At 43.7% G+C, this 27562-nt stretch overlaps 1 protein-coding gene across 3 annotated transcripts; it reads left to right on the forward strand.

Annotated features, from left to right (window-relative positions):
- Positions 1-27562, forward strand: VEZF1 (vascular endothelial zinc finger 1). Of its 3 annotated transcripts, XM_056865295.1 has the most exons (10): positions 1-10; positions 4070-4104; positions 13318-14015; positions 14681-14744; positions 17467-17650; positions 19004-19045; positions 21658-21792; positions 25541-25579; positions 26401-26445; positions 27032-27562. In XM_056865295.1, exons 2-10 carry the CDS (start codon positions 4072-4074, stop codon positions 27457-27459), a joined length of 1668 nt encoding a protein of 555 aa, XP_056721273.1. In that variant the 5' UTR covers positions 1-10; positions 4070-4071; the 3' UTR covers positions 27460-27562. The 3 variants fall into 3 exon arrangements, with proteins under 3 accessions (XP_056721273.1, XP_056721275.1, XP_056721276.1); XM_056865297.1 differs by lacking the exon at positions 26401-26445; XM_056865298.1 differs by lacking the exons at positions 25541-25579; positions 26401-26445.

Raw genomic sequence — 27562 nt, forward strand, 5'->3', positions numbered from 1 at the left:
CCCCGCCCCCGTTTGCACTGGATATCCAGCTTGATGAGATCTTTGCTATTATGACAGTTTGGTTAGAACTAACAAGCAGGCATTAGATTAATATGGTTAGGTATGTTTTTTGTTTATATTATGGAGCGTGGATTGGGGAAGGAAGCAAGAGAAGACTTTCATAGAATTGGAAAGGACCGCCAGGGTCATCTAGTCCAAATTTGCCATCTTGGCAGGTGGAAGACTGAGTTGGAGATGGCTGGGGAGAAGTTTGTGGGTGTAGGATTAACTTTTGAATAGGGAGGGGACTGTGGCTTGTTGGCAGAGCATCTGCTTGGCACACAAAAGGCCCCAGGTGAAATCCCTCACATCTCCAGTTCAAGGCTCAGGTAACCAGAAACTCCTCTGCCTGAGACCCTGAAGAGTAGCTGCCCACCAGAGTAAACAAGCCTGCCCTTGAGAGACTCATGGTCAGACGGGCAGCCCATTCCTGATCCTTTGGCGGCTGGGGGCGGCACGTCAGAGGCGTAGCTGCAGCGCCTCCAAAGCCATTTCCTGGCCACCGAAAGGCTTTAAAAAGCCTTTCAGAGGCTTTTTATTTTTTAAATGGGACATTTTGCCCCATTGAGAATAGCAAGGCTGCGCCAGCAAAAAAGCTGGCATGGCAATGCTATTCTCCCTGTTGGCATACCAGGTCGAAAGGGGACAGGAAGCTGCCTACTGGCAGCTCCGTCCCTCATCATGCCCCGGCTGGCGCAGGGCTTTGCACCGGTGGGACACTGGCAGAAGGCACAGCTGTCATCCTTGGGCAGTGCTGGTGCGGCAGTGCCAGATTGGTCTCCGGGTCCTCCCGCAGGTGTCTGAGCCCACCTGGACGGTTCAAGTGGGACAGCCACTGGTGGCCTTTTAACTGAGGTCAGGAATGGACTGTTAGTGTAAAGCAGCTTCATGTGACTTGCTGTGTGAAATCAAGGGGGGGGGGGATTATAGTCTCCCTGGAGGGCTAGCCTTATGTCTACTTGCCGTCACTTGCCAATAGCCCATGAGATAAGTTGGTTCAGAAATAAATAAAAATGGGTACTAACACACACGAACAAATGAAGCTGCCTTATACTGAATCAGGCCCTTGGTAGGTCAAGACCAGTCTTGTCTATTCAAACTGGCAGCGGCTCTCCAGGGTCACAGGCTGAGGTCTCTCAAGTCACCTACTATTTGGTCTTTTTAACTGGAGATGCCAGGAAGTGAACCTGCAATCTTCTGCATGCAAAGCAGGTGCTCTGTTGCTGAGCCATGGCTCGTCCCATGTGGCTGTAGTACTGAAAGAGTGAGGTGGAACCCCTAGTATATCTCACCCAGCCTCTCCTAGAGTGGGCCTCTAGAAAACTTGCTGTTGGGAATGTAGATATAAATGGTGTGATCCTTTGAACCACGTAAACCTTGGCCTTTTGTTTTTGTTAACAAGCCATGCAGCAGTGTGGCATTAACAGCTTTCTCATTATAACAACACTGGGTTGGGTTGATGTACTTTGCTTAGAGTTCGATCCTAAACAGTTATACCTTTCTAAGTCCACTAACTTCAGTGGTTTTAAGAAATGCATGACTCTGTTTAGGATTGCACTGCTCATTACGCAGTCTACAAACCAGTTCAGTGGCTGTTTTGAATAACCTTAGCCTCAATGGCTAGTATGAAAGACTGGCTTTAAGTAGATTCAGATGACTTGCAACCATTTAAAGCTAACTGCATGGTGCTTATATATTGTCAAGGGAGATCTTCTGCAGTTGAAACCCAGTGTGAACTCTCTCATTTCCTGGATTTCCAGTTGTCAAAGAGGTGATAATGTTGTGCTTAATTGTGCAGGTTGAATGCAGTTTCCTTCCTGTGAAGGCTCCATGCAATAAGCTTTCAAGTGGGTCTTAATTGTTTGAATCACCATTTTTGGTACCTAATAGATGGTGTGTATTATGATAGCTCTGCTACACATCCCCTGCTACAGAGTACCACAGTTTAGCACTTTTGCACCTTTGGATGGTTTTGTAATGGGGCAGTGCTTTTTGTTGCCTGTATTTTTTATAGCCTACATTGCTATATGGGTGAACAGAAAAATATGTATAAATATATGTGGGTTGAAGTACAATGGGAAATTAATTAAATTTAAAGTAAGAAGTAAAAATCAGAATTCCATGCTCTGGTTAATCTGGAATTGAAACTCAGAGCTGAGATTACATTTTTACCTTTACTGTGATTCAAAATATGTTTAATCAGAAAAGTCCTGTTAGGTATTTTCACGCTTTTGAGACTGGATTCCAAACACAGTAGGATAGTACCTTTTAATTAGGGGTAATTGAAACCTCACAAAACTCTTCACTAGGCTTGCTTGGTGTATGTTTCTGATATTTTATTTGTCCCTAATTTGTTTTTGTTTTTAAAGTTACTGGTTTTAGCATTTTTCTTTAGATGAAATACAGTTGCATAAAATTTCAGGCTTGCAGTCTTAAGCTGTAAAATGTTTAGTCCTTTTATTGAATATTGGTAGAATGGATGAAATTGCAGCTACATGCGTGACCCCCTGTGCTAGTTCCTTCCCTAGAATATACATATATCAGCTACTAGTGTAGTTGCATGAGTCTCACTACATGATGAATCTTGGAAAAATCAGATTCCCAGTTCAGTGCAGAGAGCCCGTTCCAAGGATCAGACAGTAGGTGATGTGAAAGACCTCCGCCTGAGACTCTGGAGAGCTGCTGCCAGTCAGAGTAGACAAGACTAACTTTGCAAGACCCGTGGGTATAAGGCCTGTTTATTCCAATGAGCATGTGGAGTGCAGTGGTGGAATTACCACTAGAGTCCCACTCCACGAAAACAAATTCAACACACTCTTAAGCTACCTCTGAATAGGACTTGGGTTGCTTACAGTGCCATCCGAAGCAACTGTACACCCTCTTAAGCCCATTGAAGCCACTGGCCTTAGTTGGGTACAACTCTGCCCAAGTATTAAGAAACAAAAATCCATTGGACTGAGGTTAGAGAGAACTCTTATGTGTTCTTCAGTGCAAACTTTTAAACGGTTTCTGTATATATGCATGCTGTAGTTAGAAACTATTAGAACGAGGAGGGGGGGATTGATTCGAATGTTCCTCACAAGCGGCTTGTTTATTTTTTAACATTGGCGTTGTTGCGATCCCATTCATAAAAAAATGTGGATTTGTTCACTCTTTTTTGGGGGGGGAGCGTGGGGTGCTCCTCGGGAGCGGGAGGGAACCCCTTCTCGGGAGGTGAACCTGAGGAGAGGAGAATTCTCCCCCGTCCAGAGGATTCCCGGGAGGGGGCAGCGAGGGAGCCGCCAGCCCTCCATCTCCCTCTCTCTCTCTCTCTCTCCTCCATCTTCTCAGCGCTCCGTCTCCCCCCCCCCTCAGCTCCAGAAGGGGACTGTCCCATTCCGACCAGCCGCGGGGGTGTCGTTCCCTCGCCGCCCCCCGAAGCCCCCCCCCCCGCCGAGCCGTTCCGCCCCCCTCCCTCCAGGCTCGCCATTCCTGCCCCCTCCCGGCGAGACGGACCGCGCGCTCCCGGCCCCCGGCCCCCTCTTCGCGCGGCCCACCCCTTCCCTTTTTTCCGCCCTGGCGATGGTACGGCCCGCGGGTTAGCGGAAGCGCGGCCGCTGTGGCGCTGCCATGTTGAGCCGCCTCCGCCTCCTCCGTCGCCGCCGCAGCACCGCCGCCAGCAGCCAGCGCCGCCGCCCGCGCTTTGTTGTCGGCTCCATGTAGCTGGGGGCCCGGGGGAGGGAGGAGGGGAGGGGGGCGGCGGAGGAAGGAAGGAAGGAAGGAAGGAAGGGGGGGAGGCCGCCGCCGCCGACAGAGAGAGAGAGAGAGAGAGAGAGGAAGAGCGGAGGAGGAGCCGCCGGAGCAGGCCAGGCCGCTCGGCCTGAGGAGAGGCGGAGGGGGAGGGAAGGGGGGGAGAAGGCCCCGACGACAATAGTGTAATAAAAATTTTATATGTATTTTTCCTGAGAGGGGGAGGGGAAAAATACCGGGAGGGGCGCCCCCCTCTTCCCTCCCTCCCCCCCCCCGCAGCGCCCGCGCCGCCATCTGCGAGCCATGGAGGCCAATTGGACCGCGTTCCTCTTTCAGGTGAGGAGAACCAACCAACGACCCGCTTCTTATTCTCTCGCTTCCCTCCACCATTTCAGTGATTTCCCCCCCCCCCGCATCAAAAATATCCCGGGGTCGTCCCCGCCCCGTGCGCGCGCCCGCGACCATCCACCCCCCCCGTCTCTTTCCCTCCTCTCCCCCCCTCCCCCCTTTAATAACCCAAATCGCCTCAGCCTGGCTAGGCCGCGCAGCGGGAGGGGGGGCGAGCGAGCGAGCGAGCGGGAGGCCGGCGGGCTGGTCTGTCAGGCTGAGGCGGCGCGCGCTTCTCTCGCTGATTCCCTCTCTCCCCCCCCCCCGCGGTTTGGGCTCGCTGATAATTCTGAATGGGGGGGGGGGAGAGAAGAGAATGCGGCGGGGTCGCTCGGCGCGGTGGGGGACCGGCTGTGGCGCTCTGCCTCCCTCCCATCTCGTCTGCAGCGGCGACGATTCGCACTCCCGCCCTTTAAAACTGCCTTCTGCATTGTTTTAATTAAATGAGAATTTTTTACAAAGTTGATTTGGAGAAGTGGGGGAGTTGTTCTCATGCTGTTTTCAAATCGGTCGACGCTTTTATTTCTCCCTTGGGGGGGGGGGGAGAAGCATGTTACTCATCTCCGCTTTATTTATTTCCTCCACCGCACACCCGCTTTAGAGTTTTCTTCTTTTGCTGCTTTCTTTTTTCTCCCTTCCTCGTTGTTGTTGAATTTGTGTGTGTGTTTATATCCTGCATTGTGATCCTAAGTATATTGACTCAGAAGTAAATCCCGTTAAATTCAACGGGGTTTGGTCGCTAGTCGGCGGGTTCAGGATTTTTAACTAGTCTCCCCTACACACACACTTTATAAAGATACTCTGCACACTCCATTCACCTCTTCTCTCCCTCGTAATTTGCTGCTGCTTTCCCTCCTACACTCTCCCACTAGGAATCTTACATTGTTTCTCCTCCACGACCTAAAATGGGATTTATGCCCACTCCGTTCCAGTGACTGCTCCATCTTTATTGTTTTCCTCCCTCCCAAAAAATGCACTCCTCAACCATGTTTTTTGTGGGTTAATATTTTGTTTTCTTTTCCCTCTGCATTCTTTAGCATTTAACAGCAAAATTTCCCTGCCTCTCCCATCTGCTGCCTTCCCGCAGTCCCTGCTTACTTTGTTTGCTGCTGGGGTTTTTTGTCTTCCCCCCATGTTGCTCTCAACTCTCCTTTGAGTGTGTTTTTGGCCCATTCAGTGGTTCTAATTCTTCATTCTTATTTGCATCTCCCTCTCTGAAAATGATTGGCATTCCATTCCCCCCCATCCTGCTTTTCTTCCTAGTGTTCTGTTTTGACACTTTAATACTTTCTGCTGTTCCCCTCCTGTTCCCCTCCAATTCTGTTGTTTCATGTTTAGACTACTTTCTGCACTAATTTTTTCAGTTGTGTTTTGAGTTTTCCACCCAAAATACTAATATTTTTTCCTTCTGTTACTTTTGTCACTGAATTTCCATTGCATCTTCAGTTTTTCTCTGCTCTCTCCATTTTCATTTAATAGTGTTTTCTTCACCATTTTATCTATTCCTGCCTTTTTTGCTCTGTATTAATCTTTGTTTAGTTTATCCTCCGCTTCCTCTTCCCAAAGATTCATGTTGTGCTGTTTATTCTTTTTTCCTTTATATCACCTCTCTTCCAAAAATTTGTCAACTTAGTCTTTTCCCTTTGTTCTGCTTTCTCATTAAAAATTTCTTTGCTCCCTTTTGTCTAGTTTTTTCCCCCTCTAATGTTGTCACATAAATACATTCTGTTTTTGTGTGTGTTAGCCAGTTCTGTGTGGGTGGTTAGAAAAACTCCATCACTGTTTTCATTACTCTTAGCTGAATTTCTTCATGGGGAATTTAAATCAAATTGAAAAGCATTAGAAGAAAGATACATTTTTATTCATAGCAAACCCTGTTGTTGGGATATGGGTTAGAAATCCCCACTGCTGTTCAGTTTCATATGCAAGTAAGTGCTTTGAGAAGAGAACCTGTTAATTGAGTTATTAGCTGGAATTGATAGGCTTAACAAGAAAATGTTGGGACAGACCATCTGTGGGGATGGTGGGGAGACTGTATTCAGCCTTCTAACTAATTTACTAGCCTGCAGTCAGACTTCAAAGAATACTTGCCCAAGAGACATTTCTGAGGTTTGTTAGGTTGTTCCTTCAAGTTTGAAAGGAAATAAATGTCTACTCTTTAGTCACTGTCTGTTAGCTTTGAAAAAAAAGTTGGAGAGCTGTTCCTTTAAAAGGATGTTTGAATATAATTAAAAATGTAGTAAAATGATGCCACATACCCTGTAACTTGAGTCACCCAGCTTTCTGTCTCATCACTAGAATTATTAATCTTCCATAAAGAATGCAGAATGCCAAACGACTTCCTTCTCAAATCTACAAGCCAAGTGAGATCATAGATTATAAACCATTCTTCTTCCAGCTTGAAAAAATACACTCATCTCCTCCTCTCTCCCTCCCCTTCCTGAAGGTAAAATAATCCTCTTTGCAAATTTCAAGCCTACGTCATTTGCCCGTTGAGTCCTCTGTTCTTTTTAAAATACAAAGCATGACTCCAGTTTGAAAACATGAAACGAAGGAATAAATCTGAGGCAAATGCACTGCAGGCTTTCACTTCTAAAGGAAAATAGTCTCCCAAGTACAAAGATGAGTCACACGCTAAGGTCTCAGTCTCTGGAAGTAAGGCTTGGAATATGCTCTTGAAAACAAATCCCCTTGAGACTAAGGTAGCTATAGAAGTTGTGCAGTTCTTATCTTTTGTGTGCTGTGAATGAAATATTTTGCCATATGCAGTCCAATCAAGGGTTTAATTATTTCCCCTCTTTTTGAGATCTCTTTCTGAGCAGTGTTAATCTCTCATCTCTGTTGCATGGGACATTTCCCCCCTCTATTGGTTGCTTATCTTTACTTAAAACCACTTGAAAGAAAGATAATTCTGAAAATAAACTTCAGAACTCATAGCTGATATCTCTGCATCAGAGTCCAGTCTGTGTCATTCTCACCTTGGTCCCCTAAGGGTTCAGTGGTTTTCCCTTGTTAAATACAAATGATTGGCTTGTAAGCATTTGGAATGGAGGCTTTCTGTTAACCTTTGACAGTCTTCCAGTCCCATCACTTAACCAGTTGAGTCTGCAGAGCTTCTGAGTATGGTAATACATTAATCCTGTCTTTGATAGAAAAGCTAGAATTACTACTGTAGTGTCAAATCTCCTTGAATATGCTTTTACTTCCATTTCTCTTCCCATACCCTCCCAATCAATGTGGTATTTTTAGAACCCTCTTTACAAGACATTTCCCAATCTTTAGCAGTCTTTAAAACTGATGATGAGCATTATGCCTTCTTGCAGTTTAAATTCTTGACGCTTAGCTTTACAAAATCTTGTACAGTATTTAAAGTTGGGTAATAATAGAGGTTAGTGTTAGTTTAGGCTGAGAAAATACATTAGGTCCCAGATCACCCAGTGAGTCTCATGGATGAGTGGGGATTCAAACCTGTAGTCTAACGTATCTTAAATGAGAATAAAACATAGGCGAGGAAGAATAATGTCTACCACTTTCTGAGCACCATAGAGAAGAAGCAGGGTAAAACCAATAAGTTCAGCAGGTGGGAATGGCAATTTAAATATATAATAGATTCTGTTCCATTTTAAAGGAAGGATATTTATCTTGCTGATTTGCGCTGAAATGAGAGACAGGTTTTAAACTAAAATCAGCAAGGTATCATGACTGATTCATATCTTAAAACAGTGCTTATGCTTGCTTAGAAGAGACATCTATCTAACAGCATAACCAAGGTATGACTCAATGCTAATTGGTTGTTCTGACATCAAGGCTTCAAAGCAGAAAAAGAAAAATCTTTGCCTCTGGCAATGCAAGTTCACAATGCCAAGTCCTCCCACTCTGGATCATGAAACTGTTTTTTTATCACAGAAATCACAGTGGTAGGAAGCAACTCCAAATAAGCTGTATTCTGCTAGTGAATAAAAATAGTTTATAAAAGTTACAAAAAGCCACGAGCACAATGCATGCAATACCTTTTATTGGGTATGAAGAGTTCTGGGGAACTGGAAAGTTCCCACACTATTATGTGTCATTGGGATGGTCCTAATAAAAGGGTATTGGCATGGATTGTGATCTTGGGTTTTTGGATCTTTCTTTCTACCAATACAGTTGTAAATGGCCTGTGAACAAAAGATAGTCACACGTTGTTTCATTGTGCACGCATTCTTTTCTCTTGTTCCTTCTTTAAAAGGTCTTCATCTGGAATCATTTAATGCTGTTATATTAGATATAACATTGACTTAGCAATTTTGGGAAGCACCATTAAGCTATCTCAATCTCTAGGTATAGATTCTTATACAAATTACTCTTAGGTGTTTTATGCATGGTCGCTTTAATCTCCTTTATTCCCTGTTTCAGCCAGGATCAAAATTTTTCAGTATGCACAATATCTCATTCCTTGGAAGCTCAACGCTGTTTTTACACAAAACGAACCCGGCTTTTCCCATTCCTCTTCTGGCCGGAATTAAACCATTCATCCTGGCTCATTCCGGAGTCACAGAGCGTGCATACTCAGTTCTCAGGTTGAACTTCCGCGCGCCATCAGGTCCCACCCTTTTCCAACCCCCTCAAAGCAGCATGCTGATGGTTAAACGGGGAAACAGAATATTTGCTTCTCAGCCAATCACAAAGCAGTGTGTAAAGAGGCAGGGATTCAAGTGCTTCCTGCTACGTCTGAGCTCTTTCTGAGCAAAAGAAAGGCTTTTTTAAAATGAGGCTTGGATTTCTCCCTCCCCCTTCTTTCAGGTAGCTCAGTTTTTTGTTCCTAAAATGCTTTTTTATGCCGCAGTTGGGTTTGGGGGGAAGGAAATCTTCTCTCGCGGGGAGCACTGCAAAGTAAGCCAATTACAGAGCAGCATTTAAAGGGGTGGGACTTGATTTGAGTTTGGGAGACTGCTTTTCTGTATTCATGGTTTCATTAGCACAGTTTCGTCCCTGATCATTCAAGCCAATGCATACAGTTTCCACCAACCCGGGTTACTTTAATGTGCGATGAACCCCTCCCTCCTCACACTTAGCTCCTTGTGCAGGTCTATTCCACTCCAAGCAATATTCTGTTCATTGAACTTCTTAAAATTTTAGCACTTAAAGGGGTTGATTCTATTTATATAGCTTTGCAGAGGAATAATGGGATTAAGATCTTTTCTCAACAATGTATTTTTATTTTATAACATTTTTGCTGGAAGAAGAGGTATGTTATCTCTGCAGACACAAATTCATAGTTTTGAGAACTGCAAAACCAAGCATCTAATAATATCTTCTACATGGAAAATTGCCCAAAACAGTCTTACAGAAACCTTTGGAATGGATTAATGGAATTCATTTACCAGAAAATGTAAACATTTCATGATTATACAACCTCATGCTACATCATTAAAAACTAACCCTTATTTCAAAACTAACCTTTGGACTATAATGTATCTTAAATAGAAAACTAACTCTAGACAGATTGTTCCTCAAAAAGCATTGTATTTAAAAAAAACCAGTTTAAATTTTAAAAATCTGATTTAAATAAAACATAATTGATTTTTATCCACCCTGATTAAATCATATGTGCAATTGCATGGGACTGACATGAAAGTAGCTCTCATTGCTTAGACTGTTCATTGGGAATATAAATTTTAAGTACCTTGTACAATGAATAGAAAAATAAACTTAGTAAATGGGTTGAAAGCTGTCTGAATTGGCTTGCCATTATTGCTTCCTTGGTTGCATTAGTTTTACTGCCCAGAAAGATGTATCTGTGTTAGAAAGTTACAGGGTGATTGTCCAAAGGGTTGAGTGTTACAGATTAGAACCAGAATCTGAAGAACTGTGGAACTAGTTTGTAGTCCAAGGGGCAGATGCTTAGTTTTCTGCAATAGAAGCCCTCCATTCTGCATGGCAAGCTTCTTTTTAAACCTATGGAAAATTTATTGTTCAAAGACCTAATTCTGTAAAGCTGCAGCAAGACTCTTGCGTGAACCTCTGGAGCTCTTTGGCTATTGTGTTGGATTTGCTCATCCAGCCTGAATTGAGGCTTCCTAGAGCATTTCCAGCAGTAAACACGCTTGTGAAAACCACTGACACCAGATTGTGGAACCTGCTCCTTGAGGTGAAATGCAGAGATGAGAAGGCTTGATTGTTACCAGCGGCAAGTTCCAAAGAGTGCTTGAGATGTTAAAAGAATTGCATCAAAAGTTTGTTAGATGTCTTCAAATTAAGAAACGTTTCACTCAGTTATACTTAAGATCATGATTTAGAATAAAAAAGGCTTCCATGTGACTAACGCAGCAGTGTTCCAGCTCCACTTAATACCAGCTATAGGAAAGCAAATAAAATTAAGTGAATGAAACAAAAGGAAATTAGATGAAAGAAACACTATTGTTGATACCAGCCCCTCTACAGATGGTACTTAAAACAGATTCTCAAGCATTTTGGACGGTATGCACAGTTCAGATGTAATTCTTTATTGTCCTGATCTCATACTGGACACTGTTGTGGGAGGGCATATCTAAAGATGGGCACGTGCATGCAGTGTGCATTGGAAAGTGCCCTGCACTTCTCAAGTTCTGTCTGTCCCATGCCTTGAACTTGTGCCAACACTTTTAACATTAGAAATTGAAAAACACTACAAAATGTGCTTTCATGTCTTGCTTTTGCTCCATGACTGCCATTTCTCTAGTTCTTGATTTGTTTTACCAAATCTGTCTTTCTGTGTCCTTGAACCTTACTTGTCCCACTCCTCTGTGTGGAGGAAGATGCAACTTATATATATTCTTCGTGGCTATGAAAGTAAATCCAGCACCTTAGTTATGCCTTTTAAAAATATCAGATCTTAAAAACCCAAATACTTGCTGACTTAAACCTTTTCTACTAGGAGTAGCTGCCAGAGTAAGATACTTTTACTTACAATGTCTTAGTCATTGTGTTGCTAAATATATACATTTCAGAGTGAGTCTCAAGCATAGGATCCTTACGTTTAGCTTCTGCATTGGCAAGTTATCACAAGTTGCCTCTTAGAATAAGCTGTCTTTTTTCTGGCTTACTGTGGCTGCAAACTGGCTCCCAAGTGGCCTTTAAATAAAGCAGGGGGAGGGTGCTGGTGTCAACAGTTGCATTATCCCCCAGTGTATCCACAATGTAATATGGTAGACTGGGCATTATAATTGTGTTAATGACTGTAGTTAACCAAATAGGCTGTCATTAAGATAGAGATCATACAATATGTTGAGATGCATGGCATACACCCAGTCATTAGCTGCAAGAATTGCTTCCCTTGGGGAATTTAGAAAAGGGTTTGCTGTAACGGTGCACCTTGTTACGGCAGTCTGTTATGAGCATCTGCATTTAGAAAGCAAGCTTATCTTCCTATCAGGAAATCACAGTGGGTGAGGTTATATAACTGCAGTGCCTGTGACCTCTGTGTTGAGGATTTGCTTTGTGTTTATAGCCTAGTTTTAAAAGATGTGGGGGGGGGTTGCCTTTTGGAGGTGATGTGACTAATTTTAAGTTGTCCAACAGGCTGTTTTTGCAAACCCCATTTGTTAAGGCTGAGCTTGTGAAAACAGACATATGGTGCAGTGGCTTTCAAACTGCATTCCAAGGAGCTGTGGGGAATCCCTGATAAGCTTCCAGCGTACCCTAATTGGAAAAGCAATAAATGGCATGCCAGCTTCCCTGAAAGAAGGCCTGTTTTCCATTACTGATCTTCCCCTGCAAAGTGCTGCTATGGAGAGTGACTGGGTGTGTTCTAAAGTGTGCAGTAGGTTTGCACACTAGGTGCATGCATTGTGATTGATGAGGCATTGCTTGTTATTTAGTTATATCCTGCTTGTCTCTCTGATTGGGGACCCAAAGTAGCTTTTCACATTGTTCACTCCCTCCTCCAACTTAATACTGACAACAGCCTTGTGAGGGTAGGTTAGGCTTAGAGATTGTGACAGGCCTGAGGTCACCTGGCAGACTTGCATACCTGAACAGTGGTCCACAAATGTGACAGAGTGGTTTCTCAGCAGGGAAGCAGATGTGGGAAGAGTTCCCCGACAATAGCTTGAAAAATAGACTGTTAGCTGTGTGTAAGAATTCACTGACCTCTCACCATGTGAGACACTGCATGCATTCAGATATCACTGTCAGTCTTGGCTGGCTGTGATATCTGAATGCAGAAAGTCCAAGAAATAAGTTCATTGATTGATGCCAACCTTAGTTTTTAAACTTAGATTGCAAACAAAGCTGGTTTGTTAACCACAGTTTGTTCTAATTGTGCACAGGTAACGTCACAAACTTCAGTCTGAGTATCACAACTGTTTATGTTGAGCTGGGCACAGACAGCAGTACAGGGAGGCTCTCTTCCCTGCTGAGAGAGAATGTATGGAGCAGATGAATCCTGGTTTGTACATGAACTAGGGTTGGTTACTTCTCTCTGATGGATTAATCAGAGCTTGCTGAGCAAACTGTATTGTGAGCAAACCACAGCTTACCTTGATGTTTCAATGCATCCATTATCTTATATACTCAGAACCAGAAAAATGAGCAAGGTGCTTGTACTCTACTTATCTTTACTCCCATCAGTGTCCTGGGGAGGGGATTTTATAAAAGCAATGTTCCTGCTTTCACTACAAATTATCCAAATATGAGGTGATACCTTTACTTGTTAAAGCAAGCTTCTTGCTCTACATCTGAAGGGAACATTAACTGTTTCTTAACTTAGAGGTGGGATGGGGCATTAGATGAGGCTTTCAGTGGCTAGTAGATAAAACTTGGGTTATTAAATTGGTTTTTCTCCTGGCAACTATCTCTGACTTGCACTTACATTAATCAAACAACATACCCTTCCTTCCATCCATTTTATTCTCTAAGCCTCGTTTTTGTGGGCAGATAACTAACCTGAATTCTAGTTGCGCTATAACTTAAGCCAGTTAAAAGTGTACAACCATTTGCTTTCATTTATTCTCATTAACTTTACATTTGTGTGTATATGCATAGTCTTGGATGTTAAATGGTACTTGGATTGTAGAATTCTAGTGACTGTGTGCCGCTTCCTTCCATTCTAATCAAGGAAGCATTCTTATTATCAAAATTCTATCCTACCAGATTAGCCTGCATGCTCCATCTAAGTTCTAAGGTGTTAATGTTTGGTTTTAGGCACACGAAGCTTCGCATCACCAACAGCAAGCAGCACAGAACAGTCTGCTGCCGCTCTTGAGCTCTGCTGTGGAGCCCCCCGATCAGAAGCCGATTTTACCCTTGCCGATAACTCAGAAACCTCAGCCTGCGCCAGAAACGCTAAAAGATGCCATTGTTGGAATTAAAAAGGAGAAACCGAAAACCTCCTTTGTGTGCACGTACTGCAGCAAGGCCTTCAGAGACAGTTATCACTTGAGGCGCCATGAATCCTGCCACACGGGAATAAAGTTAGTGTCACGGCCAAAGAAAGCTCCTGCCACGATGGTACCACTTATCTCTACCATTGCGGGTGACAACAGCCGGACATCGCTGGTTTCAACCATTGCAGGCATCTTGTCAACAGTCACTACGTCTTCCTCCACTGCCAACCCAAGCAGTAGTGCTGGTGCAACGGCTATGCCAGTGACACAGGCAGTGAAGAAACCCAGCAAGCCTGTAAAAAAGAATCATGCTTGTGAGATGTGTGGCAAGGCCTTCCGTGATGTATACCATCTCAACAGGCATAAGCTCTCCCACTCGGATGAGAAGCCTTTTGAGTGTCCAATTTGCAATCAGCGTTTCAAAAGGAAGGACCGCATGACCTATCACGTGAGGTCTCATGAGGGTGGCATCACCAAACCCTACACCTGTGGTGTGTGTGGAAAAGGCTTTTCGAGGTACCATGTAGAAAATCCCAGGCGAGCTCAAGTATTGGATTTTCATTCCGTGTTCGCGAGGGGGGTTGGGCGGGAGGAACGGGGCTGTGAGGAAAGTGAGAGAAGGGTTATTTTGGGCATGGGGGAGTAGCCTCATCTTTCCATGTGACTTTGTGTGTAAAGGCAGTTTTTGCTAGTGACAGGAAATACTGCCTGTAGCCCTAAAACAAAAGTCAGTTACAGTCTGCTTGGGCCTGGTAGAGAGCATGAATAGTGTATAAATATGAAACTTAGACCTTTGGTTATGGGGAGGGGGGGAGAACTAGTTTAATCATCCTGGAAAAATATAGCCTGTATAGAAATAAAAAAAAATTAAAGTGAATGGCTAGTAGGTTTCTTTTACTTTTATATTTTAAACTAACTAATGGGGTTTGGGGGAACGGGAATCAGAACTGTTTAGGGCAGTTTTTGGATATAACATCATTACTTATTTGGAAGGTAGAGCTTATTGGGGTACAGTAATGACACTTCAAGCACACTCCTAAGCTTTGCAGTTTGAGAGTTCTAGTGTGCTATTTTGGGATGGGAAGAGATTCAGATTGATCCATGGGAAGGGTTTTATGTGGTAAAGAAGTCAGTACTGCACTATATGTAACGTGTTTGCTTGTGCCCTCTTGATTTTGCAGGCCTGATCATTTGAGCTGTCACGTCAAACATGTTCATTCCACAGAGAGGCCCTTCAAATGCCAAGTAAGAGTTTTGGTGACTAATCAAAAAGCTTAATTTCTTGGGCTGTTCAGCTGCCAGTTGAACCACCTCATGCGAGAATTCTGGTATAGAAATGATAGGGCATCCTTGTATTAGAGTTTGGGCTGGTGAGAGCCTCAAAGTAGGGTCTCTTTTTGGGCTCTTAGTCTATGGGAACATTCCTATATTCATAGGATCTCGCCTTGTCTAGAGCAGGCATAGGTCTCATCATTGTACCTTGTTTGGATGAATGCCAGGTATCTAAAGGGGATCAGGCCAGAAGGTTGTAGGAGAGGTGGAAACTGCATGTACTTTTTAATTTCAGTAGCTGCTTCTTTGGAGGAGCATGCCTATTATATTAGGTGCTTTGGAACACAGGCAGGATAATGCTGCTGCTGCAGTCGTCTTGTTTGTGGGCTTCCTAGAGGCATCTGGTTGGCTACTGTGTGAACAGAATGCTGGACTTGATGGGCCTTGGTCTGATCCAGCAGGACTTTTCTTATGTTCTTATGTTCTTGGAGCAAGGATCCACAACCTGTTGGGCTTAGTCAACCAAAAGTTGTGGCTTCCCCAACTCTGCTTCTGCCCTAACCTTGAGAAGTAGGGTCTTGTCCCTCACGTTATGCTGAACTGTGGAACTGCTTGGAGAAGCTGGGAATTACAAGTAAAAATCATGGAGCATCGTTCTTCCTCCAAGTTGGGGAGAAGGGAGTTGATGCTTGCTGTAGTGAGAGTATTTGTGGACCCCTGTCATTGAGGCTATTGTATTCAACTCCCAACCACTCTAGTGTGTTTGGCATGTGAACAATATGAACTCCTCTGTGTGTGCTTTCATCTGAAGAGGTGTGTGTTTCAAACATTAATTTGGTAGCATGAATTATATATTAATATAAACGTGAAATTGAATGCACATGGATTACTGAGAAGTGGGCCGTCTAGCTGACTTAAATTGGCTACTTTTACTCTTCCTTTATAAGATAATATTGCTTGATTTTATTAAAAATATATGACCTGCAAAAGCTATTAACATATTGCGGCTAAGCAAGAATTAGTGAAGAGACCATACTTAGTCTTATAATAGCATTGTAACTAAAGTAAGAGGTTCTTAGCAGCTTTCTCAGGCCGTTGTATGTATTTATGTAAGAGGCATAAACTCCTATGTCGAGTGCCAGTTGTGAAACCTAGGAATAAGAGAGGTTTCTTAATAATCCACACCTCTTGTTACCCTTTGCAAATAAGAATTCCTTCAGATAACCGGGTAAGGAAGATTTCCTCAGCTGGAGGAAAGTGGGTTTTCCTTTTGCTTGCACACTGTTGTGATATAAATGGCATAGGTAGACAGGTTAATCATTTTTCTATGGACTAGTAACTTTCTGAGGTATTTGCAAGGCTGAGCGTACAGAAAAAAGCAGCATGGCTTGAACAGTTTCATCCATGTGTGACTGAGCTTGTTTCCAGTGACTTGTTATGAGTAGCCATGCTTTGGAGTCAAAGGAATGACTCTTGATTTGTTGTGTTCAGTGTTTGTCTTGTATTCAGTCTGTCTGATGTTTAGTTTAACCAAATATAGCTGAGCAGTGGAAAAATATGTTGCCGGGAGTGCACTGGGAAGTCTCTGACACCACCTGTGCTAGCAATGGGGTATGTGTTTGTCCCTGGAGCATGATTCAATTCCATGTCACATTCTTAAGAGTATCATTCTGCCTTTAGATTGTGGATATGTAAATTCTGAGAACATTGGCAGCATAGATAAATTTAAACTTTTTAACATGGTCATTGTCACTCTGCATGGCCAGTTACAGGTTACTGACCACAAAAATATACTTACTGAGGGCATAAAAATGAGAGAGAGGATAACTTTCTTAGCTTCTGAATAGAAAAGCCAGCATATATTTTAATGGTATGATTCTGATAAATTTTGAGCTAAATCCCATTAAGTTCTTAATTTGAACTGGTTTGTGTGGTTTAAGGAGTTGTTACACATTCTCTCTTCCTTGTATATTAAACAAACTTTGGGCCAAAGCATTTGAGATGTATTCTTGAGATCCCATTCAGGGATCTTTCAGTGTGTTCTTCATAAAGATTTGTGGAGCCCTTCAGACTGGGAATACAGCCTGGGCAAGAACTGTTAAAGTCCCCTGCTGGACCTCAAGCAGTCCCCTGAGCTGATAATTGTCCCATTAAGGGGGTCATATAGGTTTCTTGTATGTTTCCTCAGCAGAGCAGAATAAAAGCTCCAGGGGACTGATTAAGGTTAGGAAAAGGCATGGTGGGAGGAGTAACGTTCCTATAGCCCCAGTATGAATCAGGACTAGGGTTGCAAGGCCTGAACCCTCAGGGGCGTTGGGACATGGGAAGGGGAAGCATCAATCGACGTCCTGATGCTCTAGGAATTCCTCAAAGCTCTATGGTAAATTTACGATAGAATTTCAGGAACTTTCTTGAGCATCACAATGTCACTGCTGGGAACCCAGAAGTGACGTTGATTGACATTGCTCTCCCCCCCACACAGTTTCCCCCCACCGCTCTATTGAGCGAGGAACATCGGTGGGAGGACTCCTGCCACAAGCAGGTAAGTGGCAACCCTAATCAGTATCATTGGCTTAACAAGTATTTACAAAGATCTGTACACGGGTCTTCCATGATCTTGACTAATTTGACCTTAAAATGAATGCAGTGTGCAGCAAGACAGTCTACTTGAAATCTTTTCTTACTTCCCATGTAGACTTGCACGGCTGCCTTTGCCACCAAAGACAGACTGCGGACACACATGGTGCGCCATGAAGGAAAGGTGTCGTGTAATATCTGTGGTAAACTTCTGAGCGCAGCATATATTACCAGCCATTTAAAGACTCATGGGCAGAGCCAAAGTATCAATTGTAATACCTGTAAACAAGGCATCAATAAAAGTAGGTGAAAAAAAGTTAATGCAATTTCCTCCTCTTTTGTCTACTGGGTTTACAGAATGTGTTCTGTGTTAAACTTGATTGTGCCTTTAAATTTTGGTGTGAGGGCTGGAGTCATGGTGGAAAAGCCTTACAAAACAGACTTCTGTGGAATCTCTCTGTTGGATTGAAGGTTTTCACATCTTCTTGACTCTTACAACAAGATATTTGAAAGCCTGCTGGGCTTTCAGTTTTGGATGCAGGGCCTCATCCAAAGCCCTTTGAAGTTGGTGGAAGGCATCCCATCGATTTCAGTGGGCTTTGAATTGCTGCTTCAGTGTTCCTGGAATGCCAAAGCTGATGACTAAACAAGTATTTTTTTTTAATAAAAAAAAGCATTAATCCTGATGCATTTGGGAGACATTCAGGATAGATCAGAGTCGTTGTAGCTGAAATGCCCAATGGTGCAAATACTGAATCCAAGTTCCTCTTCCAGAATATTTATTTAAGGCTAGAATTTTCGGTGGAGCTAAAAAGAATTATGTGCCCTTCTTCAATTCAGTCACCCTTTGAAAGATTTCTGAAGTGCTTACAAAAACCTTTTCAGTATCATAGTTTTCAAGTTAAATGTTTGATGGCATATAGCATCTACAAGTCAGTACAGATGCATTAGAATTGCATCTCATAGGTTTGCCATGGGGTAGAATTGGGTAGCTTTTGTCAGTCTTCAGAATCCAAGCATGAGTAAGTTTCCTGTTCCTAGTCACTTATGGGAAGTAAAAAATTGTGGCTAGGATGCCAAGCAGAGAAACGTTACCATGTTTGGCTCCTTTTTTCTTTTTGGTCTCAAACAGGCTACTTGTATGGTTGACAAAATGTACACGACATATTAGTTAACTATTTATAGACTACCAAATTGAAGGAAAGCTTGTAAGTAAGCTTCCATATCTGCCCAGTTATTGGGAAATAGAAATGTAGTGGACTATAAATGAAGTGAATAAGTGTCTTCAGAGGTCTGGGAGAGAGGCATGAATGTATGTCCCATGTGCTAGTTCAGAATATACTTTCGATGCTTTATCCTGACAAGTCAGTGAGGACAGGTTAGATTGAAATAGTTACGTGCCCGTGGCTCGGGAGGGATTTGAATCAGTTTCTCATTTCCAAAGCATAAGCTAGTATCTGTCAAAGGCTCTGTTGTCCTGCTACTACATAACATTTCTCTGCCAATGTATATACTTTTTCTAATTCCTGTCTGTGCTGTACTTCCCCTTGCAATTTAGGGGAAAGGAGCCTCCTAGTCTTTGTGATAGCAAGAAACCTTGTGTGCGTTGACTACGTTATGCAGGGTTACTTTATTTGCTTTCTTCTTAATTACAGAGTTTGGCTTTTTCAAGCAAGAAAATCTACACCTCCCTGCTTGTGAGTAGAAACTCTTTCAGTTGATATCTTAATTGTATTAGCCTGACAATGTTTAGTGCAGGGATTGTTGGCCTATCATTTTAAAGAGACTAAGCAGCTTGCTTTCAAGTTTTCATTGGAGCAGTGCTAAAATGAGGGGTTTCCATTTTCTCATAAATTAGTCCATGTGACGTCTGCCCATCCATCTACCTCCAGTTGATCTGCTCTGCAGTGCCCTGTTCATTTAGCTCAGTTGTTGTCCTGTCTGTCTCAGTCACAGCTGGGACACTGTTGAAGAAACAGCTGTGTTACTTTGGCCTTTTGTGTCTCTTGCACTCTTCTTTTCTCTTTTGACAAATGTACATTATGGAATTTACTGTTGGTAAAGAGTGTGTGCCTGCAGTAGTGAGATGGCCAGAAAGCAGTGCTCCTGAATGCTTATTTAGACTCTCTCACAATTTCTCAGGAACAAGTAACAGCAGTTCTCTGAATTGGAGAGGGCTGCCCTGCCCCTTAAAGGACTCTCAGAGCAGACCAAATGCCTCAATGTTAGGCCTAACTCTACAGTGTTCACCTGAATCATAATATATTGGCTGGTGCTTAATGAGCTGTGACAGTGGGCTGTGTCTGTCCTGGAAAAGTGTAGCAGAAGTCTTTGTGCCAGATTGTTCAATTTGCTTCCTTCTCCAGTCCCATAACAGCTGTTGGTCTTAAATGGCTGGATTTGGAGGAGGCAGTGAAGCTGTTCCAGCTGTTTCAGCAGCAAACTCTGGCAGTGTGGTCTTTTTAACAAGCGCTTTATGCTTTTTCTTTATCTGTCTCAAAATTCTGTGGGAAGGTCTTTGCTTTATCCTGCAAAACAGTCAAGGCTACTACACTACCTTGTCAAAGGAAGTCCTGAGGAAGACTAGTTATGTTTCTTAATTTTCTATCACAGGATGGGCAGAAGAGAGACAGTAGTCCACTGGCCAATTCCCAGCAAAGCACATCCTATATTAAAAGTATATTCTTAAGCTAGGCCTAAATGATCCTTATTTAAGGGGGCAAACCTTGAATTATACTATTGAGGGTGGGAGAGCACATGCTCCATATTAAAAAACCTGTGCCAGAAAAAAGTGTCATGTTGGGGGAAAGAGGTCTAAGCCAGCCTTCCTTTTCATCTGCAAGGGAGGGGGAAATTTGTATAGAGGAATATTCCCACCTTGTCTGGAGTGGTACAATCCAGGCAGAGGTTTTGCAATCTATGGTGCTGATTACATCTTAATTGTTTAGAGATCCTGAGCAACTATCTGTGTCCATGCTGGATGGCAGTGATTTTATTTTTTTAAAATAGGCCATGCATAATTGGTCCACCCTACTCCAGTTGAGTGAGGCATACTCAAGACCAAATAATGCCAGTATCTGCCTTCTAACATTGTATGATACTTAGTCTTGGTGATACGGTCTGGTTTTAAAGAGAGCTTGATTCTGAGTAGCTTGCATCAGCTAGTAAAGCCAATTCATTACCTCTCAAACTTATAGAACTTGCGGGGGAGCCTCTTTTTGAACTAGGTGTACTTTCTGCTTCTCCCCCTGCAACCCCATGTGAACCATCTATGAAGTAGTGGGAGAATAGGACTCACAATAATGGGTTTAAATTGCGGGTGGAAAGGTGCCAGCTGGATATTAGGAAAACATTTTTTACAGTAAGAGTTGTTCAACAGTGAAATCCCCCTCACTGGCAGTCTTTAAACAGAGGCTGGACAAACACTTGTCAGGGATGCTCTAGGCTGATCCTGTATTAAGCAGGGGGTTGGACTAGATGGCCTGTATGGCCCCTTCCAACTCTATGAGTCTAGGTTTCTGTGCATCGTGTCACTGCCTACAGGAATACATGGATTGGTATAAATGGACATTTGTTTCAGAGTAAACCCTTCCTTTCCTCTGTCGCATCATTTGCTTGGCACTGATTCACAGGGCATCAGCTAGATCAGGGGTCCCTATCGTGGTGCCCATGGGCACTATGGCACCTGCTGACACCCTTCCTGGCACCCTCCAAGTGTTTTTAGAAAGTAGGTGGAGCCAGGTTGGAGACTTGCCTAGTAAGGCTTCTTATTGGTCACTGGAGATCCAATTGGCTGGGCAGATTAAAATAATGTTTCAGTGGCAACTGCCACCAGTGTTGGTTTATTCTCTCTCCTCTTTCCCAAAGTATTTTTTAAACTACTCCCCTTTCCCCCAGCACCTCAGCTTTCCCTGTTTTTTGGCATCGTCTCCAGCAGCCATTTTGTGGTTGGCTCCACTTCCTGTGGCAGCCATTTTGTCTGGGCCCACTGCCCTGTGTCAGAACTTGAAAGGTGCCCATGTGCTCAAAAAGGTTGGGGGCCTATGAGCTAGACATTGCAGGGGGACACTTAGGAAAAATAATCCCCAACAGCAGCAGATCACTCCATGAGTCCATCATGCTTGCACAACTCACCCAACCCATAAACCTTGCTTGAGGGAAAATATTAATTTTGCCTTTAAAGCCTACCTTTGTTGGTTCCTCAAGAGGTTCCAAGAATGATTTAGAGGTTCCTGATAAAGAAAACTGTATAATTTGCATCTCTGTGTGTGTGTCTTAAAATTTAATTTTACTTATTTGGCTGGAATAGCGTGCATGAATGAAGAGAGCAACAACCAGAAGCAGCAGCAGCAACAGCAGCAGCAGCAGCATGTTACAAACTGGCCTGGAAAACAGGTTGAGACCTTGAGATTATGGGAAGAAGCTGTCAAAGCAAGGAAGAAAGGTAAAAAAAACTTGTGGTCGTAGTATATTGAAATGAGTGCCTTTGATGTGCAGGTGATTTATATACTGAGCAAGAAAAAGCAAATTCACACTCCTGTAGCTGTGTGATGGCAGTTCCTACAAGTTTATTAAGTAATAGCTGCCATTACCACTCAAGCACCTTAAACAGCTTGAGCAGTAGCTTAATTACGGGTATCCAGGCTGGGAGGTGCTAGTCCTATTGTGGGTTAGCGAGTCGCCCCCTCAGTGTACTGCATTCATACACCACAGCAAACTGTAATTGACCTTCAGTCGGGTATGAAAGCAGTTGATTGCTGAGCTCAGTGCTGGCCCTTGCTTCTCCTTCTCTCTCCATTCTTGTACATAGAGTTGCTTTGGATGCTTCCTGGCTTGATCAAGCTCCTGCTCCTAATCCTGGTTTGTATGGAATAAATTCCAGGTTACTAAGGTCCCAACAATTGGATGGAATTGTAAATTAGAGCTTGATCAGACCAGGAAGTGTTGCAACAGCTCCTCACTTTAGAGGAGGAAAGAGGTGGGAGGAGCAAGAGGCACACACGAGCACAACACTGATGTGTTCATGCTAGACTGAAATTTAACTGCAGGCTGATGAGATGTCTCAATGCAGCCCCAAGTCCCTTGGCTTGTATCAAATGCGCTTTAAGGCTGTGGTGTCACACTGCAGTTCCCAGTTGAGAGAGAGCCTCTGACAGAGTCCTTCCTGCCTTCGGGAAGCTGTGACAGATTTGTGTAAAACTGACGCCTTGGTAGTGGTAGAGGTGTCCTCAGTCTTGGGTTGCTTTTGCAGTCTTTGCCTAGGTTTTGAAGACATTTGTCCTCCATGACTTCTTGACCTGGTGCTATTATTCCACTGGACTATCCACCCCTCACTTGTACGAACTTGGTTTGACATCTTAACTCTTCACTGCCTGCTGATGGCTAGGGATGTAGTCTCCTCTTGCCAGGGTGATGCCTAGTGCGGTTGTATCCTGAAGCGGGTTAGCTGTGTTTCAAAGCTCAGAGTCTTGGGAGATGCATAACTATTTGTAAAGCACATGAGGTGAGTGCAATAGGTGTTGGATAATCCAGGTGGGCAGCAGTATAACAGTTCTCATGGAGTCCAGCTTATTCTTTCCCTTTAGAATTTGTGCTTCTCCCAGATCAATTTTTTAAATAAATAGTACCAAACAACACTTACAGCCCATTCCTGAAACAACGTCGTGTGGAGTCGGTGGGGAAGAGGCGCAGCGGCGCCTCCTCCTAAGCCGATTTGCGCACGCTGTAAAACAAAACAAAAAGCAGTTTTGCAGCTTTTTTTGGTTTTACCGGGGCTAAAAGCCCCATTGAAAACAGTGAGGCTGCGCCTGCTCAAAAGCAGGCACAGCACCACTGTTCCCGGCGCCAGCGTATCCGGCCAAACCTGGTTAGGAAGCAACCTAGCCGGCGGCTCCTCCGGCCCGCCCCTGGAACACCCCCCTGTGCCAGCGTGGCTTCTCTACGCCATGGCCAGCGCCACAGAGACGCTGCGCCGGCAGAGGGGGGAGGCGCGGTCCCATGGCACTCTGCCGCCGGCGGGCCTGGCCTCGCCGCCAGCGTAAGTGCGTGTAATCACATGATTACACGCTCTTACGCTGGCGGCGAGGTGACACTACCTCCTATGGATTTTCAGCCCATGTTTCAGGAATGGGTTGTTAGCCTGACTTTGAAGCAAAATTGCCAAACAAGGGAACTGCAGTCTTTGTATTGCAGCTTTCTTTGTAACTGCATCTGATTCAGTGTAAATTAGTGCCCAGAATAAATAAGGGCGACAGGAGTTTGCCCGATTCTTGCCATAGGAATGGAAGTAGAGGCTAACCTCACTCGTTTTGTGTTTCCCATTTGACTTCACATATTTCTGCTGTTTGTCTCCACCAGTATTGATGTACTTCATAAAATATTTCAATAGAAGACTGACCGTCTTGTGCCCAGTTTTTATAACATGTGTTATTTCCCTTCAAGCTGGGGTTATGTGTTTGGCATACCAAAAAAATCCGAAATGTGCAGATAGAATGGTATTCCTTTGCCAAGATTCTATTTTCCAGGGTGTTCTTTTCAGAGGGTTTTTTCGGGGAGGGATGGTGGGATAGGGACTTTCTACTGGTAGGCACCTTCTAATTTTGTTGCCTGAGTTCTCTTTGCAAATTTCTTTCTGAAATGGAAGCTGAAATTTCCATTTCTCAGAATGGCATCAGCTGTATTCAACTCATGCACGGAGAACCTCCAGGCTAGGTTTAGGTGCATTAAATATTTATAATCCTGCTCCTCCTTTGTTGGTAGCATATATGGACTATCCCTTTTGTAAGCTTCTCTACAACCTTGTGAGGTAGGTTAGGCTAGCAGACTAGTTGAGCCTCTCTCCTCAGTTCAAACCCTGCCCTCTTAGCATTCTAGCGAATAGTACATTTGGCTGTCTTTCTTCATTATATCCCTTCCTTTCCAAAAGAAGGGGTGTTTCAGTCACTGACTTGCAAGTCACACTAGACCTAACCTCTGCTGCCTCCCCTCCTCAGTTGCTGTTTCCTCCTGCTTTTTTTCCTCTGTTGCTTGTGGTGGCTTCTAGCATTTTGTTCCCCAGCAATTTTGTTAAGAACCTACACATGCATATGATTGTTTTGGGGCAACTTGTAGAGAGAGGGTGGCATTTGTAGACAGAGCCAGGCGAGGGGAGGCAGCAGAGGTCATCAGAATAGGAAAGGAGTTTGGTGGAAGCTAGACATGGTGGCTCTTCTGGGTGAGAAGCAGAAAAGAGAGACACCAGCTGTTCCTAAAAGCAAGATGTTTTTTATGTTTTTATGTTTTTCATGTTTTATGAGCAGATGTGGAAGGACCCTAGCAAGTAGAAATTGTTACCTGTAGGAGAAATCAATGGTGGGAGGAGAATGGTTAGGATGAGCAGAAAGATGACAGGTTGTAGTCGTTGTGGATTCTAAAACACTTGTACAAATAAGCAACTGCATTGAGAACCAGAACGTGTTGTGACGACTACGAACATCCCGGTGCTTCAAAGAGTGAGGAGAGAATGATCCTGGTACACTGAAAATGGCTTCTTGGGATGCACAAGGCAGGGTGCTAGCCCTAGTCCACCAGGAAGCTTGGATTGAATGCTGCCTTCTGTTTTTGCCTGATTTCCCTCGCAACTGAAAATCAGGTCTTTACAGAGAACTCTTTAAGGTACATTCAGCAGCTCCTTGTTCCTTGTGATGCAGAATGCTGCAGAATTGTTGGGAATGGTTTTCAAATGATTGTCATGCATGTTCAGCATCATAAGGAACCTGGGAACAAGCAGCTGCTGGGCATAGCAGCTGTCAGCTCTGAGGATGGCAAGTGTGTCAAAGGATGATATAGGGCTTAGTTTTGTTGGTGGAGCACATGATTTGCATGCAGGCAGTCCCAGGTCCATTCTCTAGCATATCTAGTTAAAAGAGCCCTGACCAATTGAATGCTGAATTAGACAGACCAATGGGGTAACTCCATAGAAGTTATCTGATTTTTTTCCTGCATATTAGTAACACTGGTTCCCTCTGGCTGACAGTGCTTGAGATTCGGCTTTGGATTGAAAGTTTAAAACCAGACTAGTTGGATTTATTCTCATGCACAGAAAAGCCCTTTTTGTAAAAAAACAAAGAGAGAGTAGGGGAAACTATAGAAATACATCATGTAATGATGGCTTAATTGCAACACCTTTCCTCCACCTCCAATTTTGATTTCAGAAAGTCAACAGACTCTGAGGCCAACTTCAGTCAAGCAAGGTAGGGTCAGATACATTTCTGTAGCTCGTATGGCACGGCTGGACTCCCGGCTCTTTTAATCTGCCTCTTTGAAATATCTGCTTAGAGTTGTATCCCACAATGGAACAAGATGGTAGATTCCATCTTGTGACAATAATAGTTGCTTGTCATTTGAATTGCATCCTGGGGTGTTCCTGTTGGCTCTGTCATACTGGCTGTAGCTCCACCTGTCTGTTGCCCCTGCCTATCTGTTCAGCCTTCTGTTAATGGCCCCCCTTCCCTCTTAATTTGTTTTTTTGGGGGGCTATGGGGTGATATCATGGACACAGCACAACCAGGGCTTTACAGGAAAAGCATTTGGGCCTACTGCCTGTAAAGGAATTCCAGCCACATGGTTTGTCAGTGAAGTATGTGATACCACAACTGAACTATTTCTAGCAGTCCTTCATTTTTTCCCTACCTCTCTGTGACCACAATTCCATTCTTATTCTATGGCTAGCCAGCAGGTGGTGCTGAAATATCAGAGGTATCTACCTCTTCTATATAGCCTTTCTGTTTATTCCCCCCACTCTTGCCCCAGGGTCCTGTTTTTGGATGCCAGTCAAACCCTTTCTCATATGCCAGATACTAAAGGAAACACTGGTGTGTCATCTTTAACTAACATGAAAACTGCAACCAGTGGGGCTTAATACACAGATCTTATTGACTGAGGTGTTGTAAGCTTACTAAATCATTCCACCAATTTTGGTTTAAATTGATTTTCAAGACTGAAGTAAGCAGGTAAATAGTGAAACCACCTTTGCCTATTGGTCCCTAATAATGACTTTTTAAAACCTTCACAGAATGTCAGTACAACTTTGAGAAGGCTATAGAGTACGTACCATTCGGTATGTACACTCTCCTCTACTTATAATGTTCCTCATGAGAGGATTTTTTCTGCTGATAATACTATGCTGTTTTTATGAACAAGCCCCCCTCTTACATATTTTTTAAAAGCTTCCCCTTAGTTTCCCAGGAAATGTCTTGAATTCAGATGAGTTGCATGATTTGAAGTTACTGTAGGATGTAGAACTATGTTATTTAGCAGCTGTACTTCTGAGTAAATGCATAGGCTTGTCAGAAGGCGTTATCACTGCCAGTTGGGTGAGAATTGCCGGCAGTTAATTTGTCGGCCCTTAAACCCTCCATTGCCAGTTTGCTGAGCAGCATTGATACATTCCAAATATTTTAACTGCTCAGATGTAAACTGTTGGCAAAAAGGGCCTGGGTTTAGAAGGGGCTGCGTGCTGTGGTGGGCAGGGATGCAGTGAGGTAAGGAGGGTTGAATTTGGAGCAGTGCAGATGGGAGCCCATAAAAAAGTGCAGTACAGCTTATTCTAAGGACTGCCCCACCAGAACTCATTGATGGCTCACGCTCTTTCCTTGTGCATAACTACCATTTTGGTTGTGTGTGTGTTCTTTTTTGTTTTTTAGAAGCTGCTAACTTATGCCAAACGTCCACGGCTGCCACAACGCCTGTGACTCTTTCTACTCCTTTCAATATTACCTCCTCAGTGGCGTCTGGGACTATCACCAACCCAGTCACAGTGGCTGCTGCAATGAACATGAGAAGCCCAGTCAATGTATCGAGCGCAGTTAACATCTCCAGCCCGATGAGCTTAGGCCACCCTGTAACAATAACCAGTCCGTTGTCTATGACCTCTCCATTAACGCTTACCACACCTGTCAATTTACCGACTCCAGTAACTGCTCCGGTGAACATAGCACATCCGGTCACTATAACCTCGCCCATGAACCTCCCGACGCCAATGACGCTAGCTGGTCCATTAAACATAGCGATGCGACCAGTGGAGAGCATGCCTTTCCTCCCGCAGGCATTGCCAACCTCTCCACCCTGGTAAAACAAGCAAACACACAAACCCTCACAGCAGTATTAAAAAGAGGAATGAAAAGCAAGTCCTTACCAGCAATTTTATTTTTGAGTTTTTGTTTTGTTTTTTAGTT

Source organism: Euleptes europaea, chromosome 19 (genome assembly GCF_029931775.1).
Source record: "Euleptes europaea isolate rEulEur1 chromosome 19, rEulEur1.hap1, whole genome shotgun sequence".
NCBI classification, from domain to species: domain Eukaryota; kingdom Metazoa; phylum Chordata; class Lepidosauria; order Squamata; family Sphaerodactylidae; genus Euleptes; species Euleptes europaea.